The 18886-nt window shown below is 43.9% G+C and overlaps 1 protein-coding gene across 4 annotated transcripts in view; it reads right to left on the reverse strand.

The window, feature by feature from the left end:
* The window catches only part of CLDN10 (claudin 10), a gene marked incomplete at its 5' end in the record, with an annotated part of 119630 nt that overhangs the window by 3211 nt on the left and 97533 nt on the right, over positions 1-18886 (reverse strand). For all 4 annotated transcript variants that reach the window (XM_080798968.1, XM_080798971.1, XM_080798970.1 and 1 more), the window contains 2 exons: positions 13196-13277; positions 13366-13527. In XM_080798968.1, coding sequence (XP_080655094.1) covers positions 13196-13277; positions 13366-13527 — 244 coding nt within the window. The remainder of the gene's footprint in view (positions 1-13195; positions 13278-13365; positions 13528-18886) is intronic.

Raw genomic sequence — 18886 nt, forward strand, 5'->3', positions numbered from 1 at the left:
GAAGTGGAGACCCCAAGTGGAAGGGGTCTCTTTTGGTCACGCAGAATCCGCAGAAGAGCTGAGACAGGAAAGTCAGAGTGAGGGTGACAAGGGACAAGGCCGGGCCAAGGCAGGTTCCCTCCACAGCCTGTCCCCTGAGTTAGGTGCGGCGGGTCAGGTTTAGGGCTCAAGGCCATACTGCACCGTTGAGAGCAGGAGGCACGTCCTGCCTGGGCCCATCCCGAGTTTTGCCTCGTCTATTTCTACGTGCTGTGTCACTGGCCTGAACTCCTGGCTGGGCAGGGGTAGGCTCTCTGGTGTGAGTCAGCAGTGACAGAAGAGTGGCCCCAGCTGCCAGCTGGGAGGAGTTAGGAGCAACACCCACGGAAGATTGGGAATGTTGGGTCTACTTGCCCATCTGCAGATCTGGCTATGGTGGCATTTTCATAGCCTGCATTTGCTGCCCCGGGGTCCCTTCTTTTCTCACTCTTGTGTTGCCTTTTCTGGGAAACCCAAGGGGTCACCGAAGCAAGGAAGAGTCCCAGCAGAACAATCAGGGGGGAAGACCTCACCCTGTAGTAGAGCACTAACTATGTTCTGGAAACCAAGAAATTCTCCACGTGCTCCCAGGAACAGAAGATTGCTGTAAAAGGGAATAAAACACCCTCAAACTGCACACAAAAACTGGCCCCAAAGGACTCAGATGCACTGGTTAAAAGAGCTGGCCAGGCCAAGAGCGTGAAATCCACAGTTCTGTGAAAGATGCCTTCATTAAACGATATCCTGAATTTCCACAATCAGCCCTTTTATGATGTTTGAACACAATCATGCACATAAAAAAAGAAGAGTGCCTTTCCAGGTTGTTAAGTGCAGGTCATCCGACCTCTTTAAAACATCTGAAAGTCAGGGCACCTGGGTGGCTCAGTGGGTTAAAGCTGCTGCCTTCGGCTCAGGTCATGATCCCAGCGTCCTGGGATCGAGCCCTGCATCGGGCTCTCTGCTCAGCAGGGAGCCTGCTTCCTCCCTTCTCTCTCTGCCAGCCTCTCTGCCTACTTGTGATCTGTCTGTAAAATAAATAAATAAAATCTTTAAAACATCTGAAAGTCCTGGGGAGCCCAGACGGCACACTCGGTTGAGTGTCCGACTCTTGGTTTCCGCTCAGGTTATGGCTTCAAGGTCACGAGACTGACCCCATGTCAGGCTCTGCGCTCCGAGTGGAGTCTGCTTGAGATTCTTTCCCTCTCCCTCCCCGTCTGCCCTTCCACGTGTGCGCACGCTCTCTCTCAAAATAAATAAGTAAAATCTTAAAACGAAGAAACAAACAAAATTCTGCAAGTACTATGGTCGTAGGCTGGTACCAAACGCCCCCTGTCATGCTGTCGCTGCAAAGACAGTCACAAGTGAGCACACCGAACATTTCTACTTGGAGGACATTATCGTGGGATTACTGTTTAATGCTACTTTCTGTTTTTCTCTCTTTTTTGTCCTCCTAGAGTTTAATATTACTCTTCGTACAACCACCCCCTAAAGCCACAGCCAGAGGTTTTTCTTAAAAAAATATTTAGCTTTCTGAAATAGGATTCCAGTGCTGGCTACCACAATTGATTAAAAACAAGCTCCTACTTATTAATAATAGTCAATCAATGGCAATGGGGATAGAAATCATAAGCCATGGCTCAGCGCTGTGAATTCACTGAAAGGAGCATGCAAACGTGTACACAGTGTTGTCACAAATCAGAAGATAAATTACTCAGGCGGGCCAAAAGTCGGGACATGCCTTTGTATTCATTTACACTCATCTGGAAACTTCCTGAGGAATCATGGGTTTGTCTTAGGCTAAAAGCTGGTTCGTGTATTCCTATTTTTAAATATATTTTCATTTTTCTCTAAGTCTGTAAATATAGACCCGATTCCAAGAAAAATATCATTTCCACTTGAGTTCCTTGTGAGTTCTGTCAGAGACAAACAATGAATAGTACCAGCTCAGAGCGGAAGTCTCTAAGAGACTCCATGTCTACACCAGCAATTTTTAACAAGCTGGCTTTTGTGACTTGGTCCTTTCTCTCGCAGAGACTTTTTCTTCTTCCTTCTGTGGAAAGACACGTAGAGATGACTATCTCAGCAGGGACTCAAATTCACACCTATCAGTGTGCGTGATCTGGCAAAAACTGGCTGGTATTACTGAAAGACGGGATTGAGGGAGAGCAATATAATATCCACTCAGATTCGTTCCAGAGCATGTCCCCTTTGACACTCACTGGGAAGCTTAGTCTCTGCCTAGAAATCTTTCTTCATTTTTTTGGGTAATGCTAAGAAGTTGACTTCTACACCTCAGAAGATCATCAAATTTCAGGTGCTCTATTGCAGGTCTTTTTTTTTTTTTTTTTTTTTAATTTAACCATGCCCTCTTGGCTCCAGACCAGCTTCCTCACTCAGAGCATGCCCTCTTTATTGGGCTGCCACGATTGCCGAGGTTTTCTCATTATTCTGGAAAGCTATAAATCTGCTTAGCACCAGACAGATCCATGAGTGTCAGGGAGAGGACAGAATTTCATTTTGTGGATCAAAACATTGTTTTTAGAGTACCTCAAATAATCCACTCAGTTGACAGGACTACTCAATTCATGTATGTAATTGCCTGACTTCAGTTCATGTATGTCATTGAATGTAAATTTAGTAAATAGGGGAAAACTTTACTTCCATCCAGAGAAATGAAAACATAGACTAATTCCTTAAAAATTCCCCCCAAAAGAACCACAAAGATTGAACACATTCAAATGTCCTCCACACTACTGGGTGAAATTATTCTCACCTACGTGGCTGTGCCTGGTAGCACACCAGGAGGCCTTAATTCTGATTATCTCATGCTTCCAACTCGTATTTCAGCCCTGTAACCTTCATGGTAATCCAAAGGCATGGAATGGAGAACACCTCTTATTGGCACCTCCACTTTCCATCTTCCCGGTATCCAAACCCCTGTCATGACTTATCGGCCACCCCAGGGTGCTCATGTAGCCTACTGGGGTCACCAGCTCAGAAACGACATGCCAGGCATTGTGCTCATCCTGTATTTCGAGGTGGACGAGAGAGATACAGCTGTGCTCTCAAGGATCTCCCGAGTTCCGCGGGGATAGGCAGGTATTAAGCAAACAGCATCAGCAGAGTGAAATGAAATTTAACAGCAGCATCAGAACATCATGCTTTTGCCCAGTAAACATTTATTCTCCCAGACCCAGAGATGTGGTTCAAGTCAACGCCCACAACAATAGCAACGATTAGCGTCAGCTCACTGTACTAGGATTTACGTGTGTGTATGTGTGTGTGTGTGTGTGTCAACATTTCATTTTCGCATAATTACATCCGATCTTCACTCTAATCCTGAGAGAGAGGCATTGCTATCCCGTTCTACAAATGAGGAAACTGAAGCTCAGGGACGTGAAACCACAGGCCTCGGGCCTCAGCTCAGCAAACAGTAAAACCAGGATTTAAAGCCCAGAACCGTGATTCCAAACCTCAAGCCCTTCACCACCACTCCTTCTACCCTTTACAGTATACTTTAGCTAAATAAAAGTTTTTATCAATCTGAGAAAATACAATCTGAGAAAATACAAAGAGAAAATACAATCAGTGCAGTGTACTTTTCTAGTTGTCATTCCAGAGAGGAGGGTGTTTTCTCTCTCCCCGGCTCACTGCCTTCTCCGTGGCTCACGAGCTCCAGGGTATGGAATTTCTTCTGAATTCCCCTCAGGCTGTCTTCTCACCCCACACAAAAAGAGGTGAGTGTAGTAATGAAAATCAGAGCATGTTGGACTGGAAAATAAAAAGAAAACGCAGAGGCTCCAGCAAAACAAAAACTGGGTAGCAAATGAAAAAGAAAAAAAAGTCTCCTCCTTTAAGACCCCCAGAGGAGTGACATGACCTTGCTGAAGGTCACAGAGCTAGGGGCCAAGCCCTTGACATCTAAGACAGTGTGTTTCTTCAAACATATCGTCCTACTCCTCATTTTCACCAGGAGTGGTAGCAGCCAAAATAAATATTCCAGTTACCTGAAAATAACACACACACTCTCTCTCTCCTTGCATTTAAAGTTTAGAAAGTACACCATATATTATCAATGTAAATATTTAAAAATTTTTTTTTTAATTTATTTATTTGTTAGAGAGAGCGAGCACAGGCAGACAGAGTGGTAGGCAGAGGCAGAGGGAGAAGCAGGCTCCCCGAGGAGCAAGGAGCCCGATGTGGGACTCGATCCCAGGACCCTGGGATCATGACCTGAGCCGAAGGCAGCTGCTTAACCAACTGAGCCACCCAGGCATCCCTCAATGTAAATATTTTAAAATTGAATTCCATTGGCATGGTATTCTTTTAAAGATGACCACCTCAAGTAAACTTTCTTCAATTCAAAGGCTTATATAATCCAAGATCTATATAAATACATGAACAGATTTTATATTAAAGAAGTATTCTAGATGTATGATCCAAAAACACACACATATACACCCCCATTATTCCATGCTCTTCTTCTGGGTGCCAGCTACTGGGACGGGCTGTGGGGTGCCCACCCAGCCTATGCGTCTCCCTGCCTTGAGCCCAGTCTGGTTTCCCTTCCACAAACCTCTCAGAGAACAGTTCCCTCCCACTGCCTGCAAGATGCCACAGGATTCGTCACCCATGGCTTCCCAGAAGGCTTACAAAGTAGTAGCAGGTGTCTTCCAAATGCTGGCTAAAATAGGAAGGGGTAACTTAAATAATAAGCACCCACTAACATGGAAACTTCATGGAGAATCCTCATATTTAGGAAACACAAAATAAAGACTGATTTTTTTTTTTTTTGGATGCCAATTCTTTTTTTTTTTTTTTTAAAGATTTTATTTATTTATTTGTCAGAGAGAGAGAGAGAGAGAGCGAGCACAGGCAGACAGAGTGGCAGAGGGAGAAGCAGGCTCCCTGCGGAGCAAGGAGCCCGATGTGGGACTCGATCCCAGGACGCTGGGATCATGACCTGAGCCGAAGGCAGCCGCTTAACCAACTGAGCCACCCAGGCGTCCCTGGATGCCAATTCTAAAGTGTTCTTCTGTGGCCATATTAAAACAGACAAGCATGCATTATCTTTTTCTGCGTTATGACTCACCAACAAGGTCGTTCAGAATCCTACAAAAGGGCATATATTAACAATGTGTAACACTTACTGGTGACACACCACATGCTACTGTGGTGAATATGTTTCTTCTTCAATCCTCTTAACGTGGAGAAGCAGGAGGGAGTAGAGCTCTTAACCAGACAGACAACTTCATCTCCCTAAAGATCCCAGAGGAGCAAGGATGGATGAGGCCAGGAGCCGAGCAGAGGTCTAACTCTGCAAACTGCCTCTTCGCCTCTCTGCGGCCATCCCCCTCCAATGGCCTGTAAAGTGCACAGTGAGTATCTTTACAGAAGTCCAATTCTTGCCAAGTTTCAGGGAAATTTAAAAAAAATCCATAGTGTAACAACATAATATTAGCCAAGGTAGCTTACAATCTAGAAGAAGTATCTCCTGTCTCCAAAGTTTCATAGTTCACTTCAAAAACAAATCTGTTGGGAAGCCTGGGTAGCTCAGTGGGTTAAGCATCTGCCTTTGGCTCAGGTCATGATCCCAGGGTCCTGGGATCGAGTCCCGCATCGGGCTCCTTGCTCAGCGGGAAGCCTGCTTCTCTCTCTGTCTCTGCCTGCTGCTCGCCCTGCTTGTGCTCTCTCTCTCTCTGACAAATAAATAAATAAAATCTTTAAAAAACAAAAACCCCCCAAATCTACTGTTTGGCAATGTCCATGCCATTGAGCTCCACGCATATGGACAAGTAAGGGGTCTACTGGGTTTTCTTTGATTTCAGGTGAGAAATGATGTATTGAGTCCTACTGCTCAAGCCCGTAGAGTAACAAGTTTGCACACCAACCATGAAGTCTGCATAGCGGACACGGCAGAGGGGCTGTGCTTCCAGACAGGAAATTCCTAAAACAATTGCTGCTGCCTTGGGACCCCTGAGGGCACAGCCCTCGTCACTGAGCACAGGTCAAGAATCTGTGTGTGCGCAGGTGGGTGTGTGTATTTGTTTGTGTTGAGAAAAAAACACACAGATGAACTTGCAGCAAAAAGCCTGGGTCAACAGAACACGTATCCCACATTTTACTGCAGTTTAGAATCAGCCGGGGGTTGGGGGAGAAGTATGCAGGACAGGTCTCACGAGGAGGGCCTCCAGAACGTCTGTGCATTTGACGGTTTCAAGAGGTTACACGTCTCTAACTCAATGCTATGACCAAGGTAATCAGGAAGAAACAAGAAATTATTCAACCCTTATTTCTTTTAAATGGTTCCACGCTAGGTCCCCTTCCAAATGCCTTCTATTTGAGAGCCAAGTGTCTTAACACAGTTACCACTTCAATAATATCACTTCAATGTCTCCAGCATTTCAAGACCCATCTCTCTGTGGCTAACCTCAACATACCACATAAAGTAAGGAACAGTGACATTAAGGTACTCGGCCTAAGCATCAGTATCCTTAAAAATCAGAGTTAACATTTACTGAGTCCTTACTGTGTGCTGATGCAGGGTTCTAAATCACTGAATGTTTATTTATTATCCCCACATTACAGACGAGCAACACAGGGCCCAGAAAAGATAAGGAACTTCTTCAAGGTTACACGACGCATAAATGGCAGAGCTGGGGTTTACTCCCAGGCAGCCAGGAGGACGGGATCCAGGTCCTCCCTCTGAAACAGTATGTGTATACTGTCCCCATTCCCTTCGGCCTAGCTGCACAAACGTACTCAGTCTTTCCACTGCAGGAGAGATGCAGGCAGACAGACAGGCAGACAGACAGTCATATGCCACTGCTGTCGGCCCATCCTTGCTGCAAATGTCATGGAGCGTGGGCTAGGCACAAGAGATTCCAAAATCAGCAAGATGTGGTCTCTGCTTGGAGATGCTGCTGGTCTGGCCTGGGGGAGGGAGCAGCAAGTGCGTGCAACAAACAGAAGCACGCAGGGGGGCACCTCCCCAGGACACTGCTCCTGCAGGACAAGCAGGAGTTAGCCCGTATGTGAGACGGAGAGGGAAGGGGGCCTGGGAGTGAGGGTGGCGGGGGCAGAAAGCAGAGTCACCCCAAAGCACGGCAAACTGGCAGGAATCGTGACTTTAGGTGCAGGTCGGTAAAACCAAAACACACTTGGTTTCCAAGTGTATTTTTAAGTCATGCTAGCCTACCAAAAGCATCAGAGCCATTGTGGCGATCTGAAGTGGCCTGGGCTCCTACTGAACGCAGTGAAGGCACGGAATTGCCCTCCTTAATATTTAACCGCCGAATTGTCTCTGCTCTTGATATCTGACACATCCGTGGAAGCCCTTGTCCGAGAATCTGTGAGCTGCTTACCAATATTAATCCACTCTCCAGATAATCTCATGAGTGGAGTATGCTTAAATAAACAAACATCCATAATTCATTGAGTTATAATGAGGACAAAAGAGAGAAGTCAAATATCTTGGCAAGGTCACGTAGTGAGATCGATATTCCTTTGAAACACACCCGGGAAAATGTGTAATTTAGAGACGGACTCCTTGAATTAGCCATTGCTTGTTGAACTGGACAGATAACAAGAAGAGAGAATTTATCAGAGCGTAGACAGCTGTTTATTTCTAACTACTAAATAACCACAGTGGTGAAAAGCCTTGACCTGAGTAAAGCTTAAGCCCTAAGGTGGAAACTTAATGTATGCCAAGAGTGAGTGCAAGGGATAAATACATCTATGGTTTTAAATACTCTGAAAATAATAGGAAAGCCCGGAGGATAAGGCCCGAATGTGAGACTATCTGAGCCAAAATATTAACAATAAATCTCGTACACTAAAAGAGAATAAATCTAAGATTACAACGCCCTGTTTCCTCAATTAGGGCAACGGTTCAATGCTCCAACCTTGCACGGATTTGAAAAGAAGTTTCTTTGTGTCCAGAAATTCTTTCTTGGAACAGTTTCTTTAAGAAAACAAATCAAGACCTTTAGGAAGTTCGTGGTTTGGACGACAAAGTGGTGGTGGGAATAACTGATTTAAATTTCGTCCCCCTGGTAGGATGAATCATGCTGGGGGTACCAGTGACCATAACCTTGCGGGAAGGTAGACTTTTTTTGGATTTGATAGGCTTTGTTTTAATAAAAAGGAGGAAGTTGGTTTGAAATAGCCCAAAGGGGAGAGTTGGGAAATCGTTTTCAAGGCTTTGTGGGAGCCCATCCTGCCCTCATGAAACATAATCACAACTTGAATGAGAGCAAAGAAGCAAAACAAAAGGGGGGAAATGGGGAAATAGCAGAACAGGACCACAGTCAGATGTAACTCTTTAAAAAACTGCCATTGTGTCAAGTGCCGTAGCCTGGGAGGAAGAACTTCCCAACAAGGACAGGTTCCGGAAACAGAGCCACAGAGCAGACAGCAGGATGCTGGGGGCATGGCTATGGCCTTGATCTCTTCTCCAGCTACACTTGAAGCCACTCGTTTTCTCTCATCAGTAAAGTGCCTACTGAGTTCCTCGCACACAGTAGGAATGGAGTAGGAACTTTGTTGATGAGCTTAGGTATGTGTTTCTAACTAGGCCACCAAGGTGGACCTTACATAGGAATGTCCTGGAAATCCACAGAGAGGATTCAATTAATATAGCACAGCATCCTAAGGAAAACAAAACAACAACGCAACTAGGCTCTGAGCCCGGACCCTTTTCCAGTGCATTTTAGGGGGTAGGTGTGGGGTGGCTACAATTTGCTCACCGGAGATGGAAACTAGAGCCCACGACCTTGTTGAAGACCAAACACACACACCCACCTGTGCCTCAGCCACGCCTTCTAGGGCTGTGGGGGGAGCAGTCACTTGGAGGTCACTGGTTTTAGGAAGAAGGGTATGGGATCAGGATGGGAAGAGGCGAGTGAGCATGCCTGCCTTCTTGCTCTCCTCTCTCCTCTCCACCGTGGGGGGAGACGACGGCAAGCTTTCCCCCCGATCCTGCAAGGACCAGCTCTACAGATAAGAATTTCACTTACCAGGCACGGTGCTAGGCAAATAAAGACAGTGATGGGATACGTGTTTTCTGACCTCAAGGAACTTACTCTCGTCAAAGGAAGTCAGAACCTTCCAGCAGTCGTACCCTCCAAATCCACCTAGGGCTGCCCTGCCGTTAGCCTCCATTCTCCCGCACATCCCTAAGTTTGTGCACAAACTAAGTCACCAGCCCCAGGGACGAAATTCTAGCAAATGCCAGCTGAGGCCAAATCAAAATCTTGCTTTAAAAATTCTACTTTAAGAATTTCGTGCGGACAGCCAAGGAAACAGTCAACAAAACCAAAAGACAACTGACAGAATGGGAGAAGATACTCGCAAATGACATATCAGATAAAGGGCTAGTATCCAAAATCTATAAAGAACTTACCAACTCAACACCCGAAGAACAAAAAATCCAATCAAGAAATGGGCAGAGGACATGAACAGACATTTCTGCAAAGAAGACATCCACATGGCCAACAGACACATGAAAAAGTGCTCCACATCACTCGGCATCAGGGAAATACAAATCAAAACCACAATGAGATACCACCTCACACCAGTCAGAATGGCTAAAATCAACAAGTCAGGAAATAACAGTTGTTGGAGAAGATGCTAAGAAAGGAGAACCCTCCTGCACTGTTGGTGGGAATGCAAGCTGGTGCAGCCACTCTGGAAAACAGCATGGAGCTTCCTCAAAAAGTTGAAAATAGAGCTACCCTATGACCCAGGAATCGCACCACTGGGTATTTACCCCAAAGATACAAATGTAGTGATCCTAAGGGGCACATGCATCCGAATATTTATAGCAGCAATGTCCACAATAGCCAAACTATGGAAAGAACTTAGTTGTCCATCCACAGATGAATGGATAAAGAAAATGTGGTATATAAATGTGATGGAATACTATACAGCCATCACAAGAAATGAAATCTTGCCACTTGCAACGATGTGGATGGAACTAGATGGTATTATGCTGAGCGAAATAAGTCTATCAGGGGAAGATAATTATCATATGATCTCCCTGATATAGGGAATTTGAGAGGCAGGGTGGAGGGTTGTGGGGGGTAGGGAAGGAAAAAATGAAACAAGATGGGATCGGGAGGGAGACAAACCATAAGAGACTCTTAATCTCACAAAACAAACTGAGGGTTGCTGGGAGGTAGGGGGTTAGGGAGAGGGTGGTTGGGTTACGGACATTGGGGAGGGTATGTGGTATGGTCAGTGCTGTGAAGTACGTAAGCCTGACAGTTCATAGACCTGTACCCCTGGGGCAAATGATACATTATATGTTAATAAAAATAATTAATTAAAAAAAAGAATTTCGTGTGGAGAGCCAATTTCTAGCTTCTTAATCTTTCTAATTTTCAACTCTCTGGTCTCTAGTAAATCTGTCGATAAGAGGAAAACAGATGAAGCCAAGAGGGTTGATTCGTTGGCTTTTAGAGAAGGGAGTTTGTTTCAGTGACCCCTGTGAATTCCTGAAGATGTCACCTGCCCTTTATGCCTCTTTTCTACCATGACGGGTAATCAGAATCTGGTCGCATTTACAGTTCTCCGGGCTTGGTAATTCCTTCATCTGAACGGACTGTCTGCCTTTGTGCAAGGCACTGTCGGAGATGCAGACGTGAGCGAGCTCTTATCTCAAGGAGCTAACATGTTCTCAATATGCAGCGGTTATAATTAGTAAAGTTTATATTTTCTCTCAGTGTGTTGTGTGAAGGGGCTGTTATTTGTAAATATTACCGGTTTATAAGCCCTGCTGCTTTTCAAAAAGTGCCTCGCTCTTGTGTTTTTAATTACGTGAGGTAAATTGCCAAGTGCAGGTGTTATATTTTTAAGTCACTTCAGAAAAGAACTAATCAAAATATCTATAAAGATAAGCCACATCTTAAATACTACACATAATTTTAAAAGCAATCTTAATAATAGCTAACGCAATATAGTAATAGGGTACACGGGGTTTCCTGTGTTCTAATCAGTTCTAAGCATATATATACCCACTCTCCAAATTCCCACATTAACTCTACGAGCAGAGTGCCATTATTATCCTGGTTCTACGGGTGAGAATGTAGACAAAGCAGGCCCAGGTAGCGAGAGGAATGCCAACAGATTATTACAGGGAATGGGGTAGTTCGATGTTGCACCAAGAATGTGGAAATGAAGAAAACATCTCAGGGGCCATAATCACTGAACTGAGTTTAACCAAAATCTAAAAGAAGATCATAAATTCCGATGGCACAAAATTGAATTAGGTGACTGAGTATATATAGCAAGTACTGGAAAAAAAATCACCCAAAGGACAAGCTTAAGTTACAGGGTATATATGAATTAGCCTTGACCTTCTGAGAAAGGACGAAAATGATTTTTAAGATTCTGACAAAGGCATCCTTAATTATTGTCAGGAAAATAAAGACAGCAATTAAAACAGTTAATCCAGAAATGTGAGCAATGTCTTTAATACAGCAAATCATGAGAAATACAGTTTTGTTATATATTTAGGATACCAAAGCCTGATAAAAAATGTATCATTCGAGGAAAATTACATTTCATTTAAATATCATTAACATGCTTCCTATCTTCAGGAGCATGGTCTCAGTTTTCATCTCAATGTCTGGTGTCATGCACACCTGTACAAATCTCATTACCAAACATTACTTAGGAGAAAATTTATAAATCAGAACCCATTTTTCCAACATAGGCAGGAGAGTAAAAATTATACCGAGGTCTAAAACAGTTATTTTGCTTCCCATTTAATAAAATTTAAAATAGTTACTAAAATCATACAAAAGAAACTCCCATGATGAAAAAAATATGTATAGGATACGGTCACCAAAATTATGAAATCAAGTGTTGTAAACCACGCGCCTTAGAGCAAGCATGCCTGGTCTGACCCCTAGCCCGATCAGACAGTACTGGTTTAGTCCAGGTTCCCTTGCACACATTAACTGCACACATTCATTTTCAAAAAGGTCGTACCAAGAGACCCTACTTTATAAGGTTGTTGCAAGAATAAAATAAAAGAATATTTGCAATGCTCTGCTTGGTGCATGGTAGGGGCTCAACACATATTAGCGACTATTTTCATTCTATTTCATTATCTAAGCACCTATCATTTATGAATAAAAGACACTAAAGACAGAACTAACAAATCAATTCCCTGAAGATTCTGAAACCCACCAGAAAAAAGGAATGCACACCTAGCCAGCAATTTTAGTAACTTTTTTGGAAAATTCACTAACAGTTGACCTGAAGACTGAAATCATCACCAGCCCAGCTGCTAACTATCCACATGCATACAGATGCGGCTTTCTACAGGGGTATGTGGGCATATTCTCGTGAGAGAAAAAATACTGCATATATCATTGTTTCTAATTTGGTATCCCTGGGGTTTTCCCAAGGCAAAGAAATAAGCCTAGGGAAACTATAAAAACCAATAGCCCATAGTTAAAAGCCAACCCCCTCCAACAAACTCATCTGTAAATGCCGAACCATTCACCTGCAACCCAGACCGGTCACAACTGGGTGGTGTCTGCACCACTGCGGGAGCATTTTTTTTTTTTTTAAACCCTGCATCATCTACATTTTTTAAAACAAAGGTTGATTAATTGCAGCTCATCAAGGAGCTAGTTTAAAAGGCTAAGTAAAAATGAAAAAAAAAATGATACTTCCTTCACAGACCCCTAATCTTCAGGAGCATGGTCGTGGTTTCCAGATCAGCATCCGAAACCGCGATGGCCCCTGGCCCAGATGCCAGCAGCTGGCAGCTATCAATCTGGATGGCTATCGGTCAAAGCCAGTTAGTTCTTCATTTCCTATGATCACACAACATCAATCTTCCCTTCCCTGCCCCCCCATCTCTTCCACTTTCCCTCTACTTGACCCCAAATGAATGATGTCCAGTGGATGACGTTTAGAATTTTAAATCCTATGCCTCGAGCTTTTTAGAGACAAGACACTACGTGACACCCACGCAGTGATTAAATGCATCTTTTGCCAATGCAGCACAGAACATGTTTATTCTTGAAATGATGTCATCGAACACTGCTGATCAGCCTGTCTCACATGTGCCACGTAAGGAATTTATGTATCTTAATTTAGAAGATTAATCTGTGTCCATTTCCTGTAAGCTAGAAACAGACAGACTGAGAAGAGTACTTACTTCTGCTCAACGTAGAGAGGATCAAAGAATTCCGTTGTGATTTTGTTTGCATACAGGGAACAACCAGTCATTGAGCACAACCCTACAAAGTATCAGAAGGAAAGAATCGTGGTTAGTGTCCTCTCATTATCATCGTGAAGTATCTTGTTTGGGAGAAAGTTACTATTTACCTGACAGTATGAATACAATCCCAGCCAAACAAGCAATCTTAGCTTTGGCTTTATCTGAGCCTCCGACTTTGGTACACTTCATTCCAAACAGGGCAAATATGGAACCAAAAAAGCCCAGGCTGACAGCAGCAATCATAAGTCCTCTACATGCCTGGATATAACCTGCAATTAGAATAGGTCATCTCCATTAACAGAAAACATGTGGCGGTCCAGGGAGAAACTCCCCATTTTGCACTGTCCTTCTGAGTGATCGCTTTGTTTTCTGGAAAACAAAAACAAAAACTAAAAAGCCATCATCATAAAACAAGCAAGCCAGGAAAGCACACTTCCAGGATCAGGGTGTGCATAGTCCTCAGGATAGAGCCCCTGAGCACTGGTATTCCCACATTCACAGGTGAGGACACGGAGGCACCAGAGGTTATAGGATACGCCAGAGATGAGTCAGTAAGAGACTAAAACAGATCCCACCCTGTTCTGACTACAAAATCCTTCTCCGTAAGAAACATCCTCTGCCACTATCTCAACCCTCCTCCTCCGTTGCACGTTTGACCTTTGAGATGGATGTTTTCATGGTTTTGAGATTATAAAAATTTATAACTGGGCAGCATGGCATTCTGATATTAGTGGGAGCTCATAAATGAGGCCAACTGGAATCCCATCAGAAACCATGATGAGTCTAAATCAAGAAGTATTTTAATGACATTTTATTATTTTCAGGGCACACAGAGGAAAACCGGGTTTATAAAAGCAGGCTGGCTCTCTTACACTGTTGGTGGGAATGCAAGCTGGTGCAGCCACTTTGGAAAGCAGTGTGGAGATTCCTTAAGAAATTAAAAATAGACTCTATGACCCAGCAATTGCACTACTGGGTATTGACCCCAAGATACAGATATAGTGAAAAGAAGGGCCACATGTACCCCAATGTTCACAGCAGCAATGCCCATGATAGCCAAACTGTGGAAAGAGCCGAGATGCCCTTCAACAGATGAATGGATAAAGAAGATGTGGTCCGTATACACAATGGAATATTACTCAGCCATCACAAAGGATGAATATCCACCATTTGCATCGACATGGATGGAACTGGAGGAGATTACGCTGAGCCAAGTAAGTCAAGCAGAGAAAGACAATTATATGGTTTCACTTACTTGTGCAACATAAGGAACAGCATGGAGGACATTAGGAGAAGGAAGGGGAAAATGAAGGGAGGGAGTCAAGAGGGGGAGATGAACCATGAGAGACTATGGGCCCCGGGAAACAGACTAAGGGTTTCAGAGAGGAGGGGGGTGGGGGGATAGGTTGGCCCAGTGATGGGTATTAAGGAGGGCATGGGTTGCATGGAGCACTGGGTGTTACACACAAATAATGAATCACGGAACATGACATCAAAAATTAATGATGTACTGTATGGTGAATAACAAAACATAATAAAATTTTAAAAAAAATTTTAAAAAGCAGAGTTGTTTACTAAAAGAATATTCCATCATTATGAAATTAACTACATACATATAAATGGATGCTTTCCAAGCCCCCCAAAACCTCATTCTATTGGGTTGTCTGATCATTTCCTGGCACCGCCCATTTTCTTAACCACCTGTTAAGAAACCCAAGGTGGGGGTCAACTTCGACATGGCTTTTGCCCAGACACTAACAAATTTTAAAATCAGAATTTAAATCCATACATTTTAAGCACAGAAGGTCATTTTCATTTCAGCCTGAAACAGGGCCATATTTCAACCTGAAACAGCGATGGCATATACCAGGTCTAAGTAAATGTTTATTGAGTAAATGAACATATGTGTATGTCAGGCTTACACATGGAATTAAGTTTTCAAATTTGAAAAGACTCATAAATACAGCAAGTCATTTATTGGTAGTATCCAGGCAAAGCCTACGATAAGTAATAATTCTAAGACTACGGTAATTATAAATTCAAGAAATGAGGGGCGCCTGGATGGCTCAGTGGGTTAAGCCTCTGCCTTCTGCTCAGGTCATGATCTCAGGGTCCTGGGATCGAGCCCCACATCGGGCTCTCTGTTCGGCAGGGAGCCTGCCTCCCCCTCTCTCTCTGCCTGCCTCTCTGCCTACTTGTGATCTCTGTCTGTCAAATAAATAAATAAAATCTTTTAAAAAAAAAATTCAAGAAATGAGGCTGACAGGTCACTTCCAGCCCACGTTGCTTTGAAATGAAATTTTAAGCCTCAATCCCATTGCTAGGATCTATTTTAAAGAGTACTCTGTTGGGTTAAAGCCTCTGCCTTCGGCTCGGGTCATGACCCCAGGGTCCTGGGATGGAGCCCCGCATTGGGCTCTCTGCTCAGCGGAGAGCCTGCTTCCCTTCCTCTCTCTCTGCCTGCCTCTCTGCCTGCTTGTGATCTCTGTCTGTCAAATAAATAAAGAGTACTCTGAAGGTGTTTGGTTTAATTGCAACACATTTAGGCCTCCATGAAGGTAGACAGCAGTGACAATGTTCTATTTCATAACGTAAACTACTTCCACAGACAAAATAGTTCTGCTGGTAGTGAGGCTATCAAAAACAGCAAAACAAATTTATTATTAGCACAACAGGACAAAGGAGGCTTATTTTGGTAGCAATAATCATGTTGCAAGGCTATCTGGGTCTCTGCTGCATAAGACTGAGCCAGGTTGGTGTTTTTTTAAATTTCTACCCTTAGTCCTCCAGCCAGACCTGGGCGGGGTGGGGGGGTGCGGGGGAGACTGGGGAGTGGAGGGGCAGGCAGAAACACAGATGGAAAGGAAGGCCCTTAGCCCCTCCTAAGACTGGAGAACATCTATCAGGATAACCACACCTGGCTCATCATTTACCACCAGAACTCCTGGGACAGTGTGGTTTCATTTTTTTTTGGAGATTTATTGCAGTCTCTGGTTTAGAGGTATGTTAGCTGACTTGCTGCAGCGACGAAGCAGAGAAAACAGTCTGTATGAGAGGTAGCCTCTATAATATATGCATAAATATTATCCTGGAAAACTTCATTCACTTTCGTAATCATACGGGCTTGATGAGTAGAAGCAGGAGCCTGGCAAAAGGCTATATCCTACAATCTGATCATTTAGAACACAGGATGAGTTTTCCCAGATGTAGATGGGGGCAAGAATCTCAGGCTGGTGCATTCTATCCTTCATCTGACTTCATATGAAAACACCGTGAGTCTTTAAACCGCATTCAACCGTTTACTCTTAATGCTTCTTTCCGAGGTTCTCTTCTGTTCTACTGTCTCAGCCCTCAGATCTGCAGCAGGACTGGTCTCCTGGCACAAGCAGGAGAGGAGAAATACTGTCCCTGATGAGCGTGGGTCCTTCCTCAGTAACTACCAGAAGAACCCTGACCTGAAGGGAAAGGTACCTGTCTCCAGCCTCCAACAGCAGTGGGGAAACTGCTAATTTGCTGTATGAACAAAGGAAGGCACCTGACCATACAATCATTGGTTAGAGGGAACAAAGAGTAGGGACTGGGGTTCTCCGCAGGATAAAGACCACCCTGGCTGCTGGCTGTAGATGGAACCCAGGTGTTGGTAAACCTGGGTTGTGTAAATTTGGGGCTACCAGTCCTTAAAACACCCACAGACGCAGGCCTCAGGTGAATTCCAACAAACTCAAGAGTTTATCTTTTGCAAGGCTAACCTCTACAGCTTTGCTTATTAACAGTTCCAGAGGGCAAAACTTGTAAGTAAGTGAAGTGGTAGTAAAACCCAGTCAAGGAGGCCATTATTTTTGACAGGTCTAATTTACTGACACCTTTAATAGCTAATTAACACATTAAAGTGCTGAGGCATGAACATATTTACTTAGAAGTTCTCTGCCATATAATTTATAGTTAACTCTCTTGGAAGAAATGGCAAACATTCCCACTAACACAAATAGATGGCAGGTACTAAAAACAACTTTGCTGAAAACGATTCTTAGATGAATTTCATGCGGTGCTTTGAGAGGCATAGGAGCTGGAGATAAACAGAAATCACTAGCTTGTTCCACCGTGAAATTTTCAATTAGTGAAATACAGAGACTTTAAGTTAACAAATTCCACTGGAGGAAACCTTCAAGGTGTCCCTTAAAAGTTAAGTGATTTCCAAATGATGTGTGCCTTATTTCCCATTTCAAACGAACAAAAATGAGAACATCCACCTGGTGGAGACCACTCCCTAGTAGCACTCTTGCGAGCTGGTGGAGAGAGAGGAGAAAAAAAGAATGCGCTCTTCTTATGTGGGTAGCTTTGTGTGCTTTTTGCAAATCCTCCGAAAGAGAGTGGAATGGGAGGGAGGCATGAAGCCTGAGGCTCAGCTCTAGATCTTCTACTTATTTACCTTCTGTGCGTCTTGATTCATGACCTTATCTCTCTGGAGCCTCAGTGTTCTCATCTGTGAAACAGGGATAAGAGCACTTCCTTCGCAAGACGAATGGTATGAACAGTGTCCGGTGAGTTTTAAGAAACTCACCAAAGCTTCCCTTCCATCGTACTAAGATGGATTCTAACCAGAACTTGGAGTTGGCGTCTTAACGTAAAATTAAATCTGCACATTTAGCTTTTCCTGGTCTCTTTTTCCTTACGGGGATGATACCCGGAAAAATGTCTCCATCATCCATATCCAAGAAGCGCCTTCTTCCGCCTAAGACTAGGGAGAGTTGTGGGCCTTCTCTTTTCCTTCCTGGATTCTTTTTCCAATCTAGAGCCTCTGCCTGGTTTAAGGGGAGGACCGGCTTGCTCAGGCCTGTGGTCACCAAGGCCTACGGTAATGCAGCCTTCTCTGCCCCTTCAAAGGAGTGTCAGGGAGTCCAACGGGCCGTGTGATGTTGGCTGGACCTCTCAGAACCAGCCTCCACCAGACGCAGCTGCCCTGGGGAATACAGCAGACACCTTATGGAGGGGCCTGCTCTGGGAAGGTCAGCTTGTAGGATGGGGGGATCAACTCCTCTCTATGTGAAAACACAGCTGTGTGATTAAACCCCCCAAGATGTTATTCTGAGAGACACAGAGAAGTAAGGCTTAACACTCTGGCAATGCTGTCTTAAGCCACAGAAGGCAGAGGTGGCAGGAAGAAATTTATAAATTTGATCATAGTACACATTTCAAAGTTTTGTATAAGAAAAGGTGTCATAAATTTAAAGACAAGCAATGGGCTGAGATTGTAACGTATATAACAAGTCAAGAACTGACCTCCAGAATTTAAAAAAAAAAAAAATCATTTATGGGCACTAGGCTGGCTCAGTCAGAAGACTCTTGATCTGTGGGGTTGTGAGTTTGATCCCCACACTGGGTGTAGGAACCGTATGGATAAAGAAATAAAGTTAAAAGACAATTATTTAGGGGTGTCTGGCTGGCTCCGTTGGCAGAGCCTACGACTCTTGACCTTGGGGTTGTATGTTTGAGCCCCACATTGGGTGTAGAGATTACTTAAAATCTTAAAAACAATCACTTTCCATGGAATGGAGGAAGATATTTGCAAATGACACTACAGACAAAGGGCTGATATCCAAGATCTATAAAGAACTCCTCAAACTCAAC

Source organism: Martes martes (genome assembly GCF_963455335.1).
Source record: "Martes martes genome assembly, chromosome: 3".
Taxonomy (NCBI): domain Eukaryota; kingdom Metazoa; phylum Chordata; class Mammalia; order Carnivora; family Mustelidae; genus Martes; species Martes martes.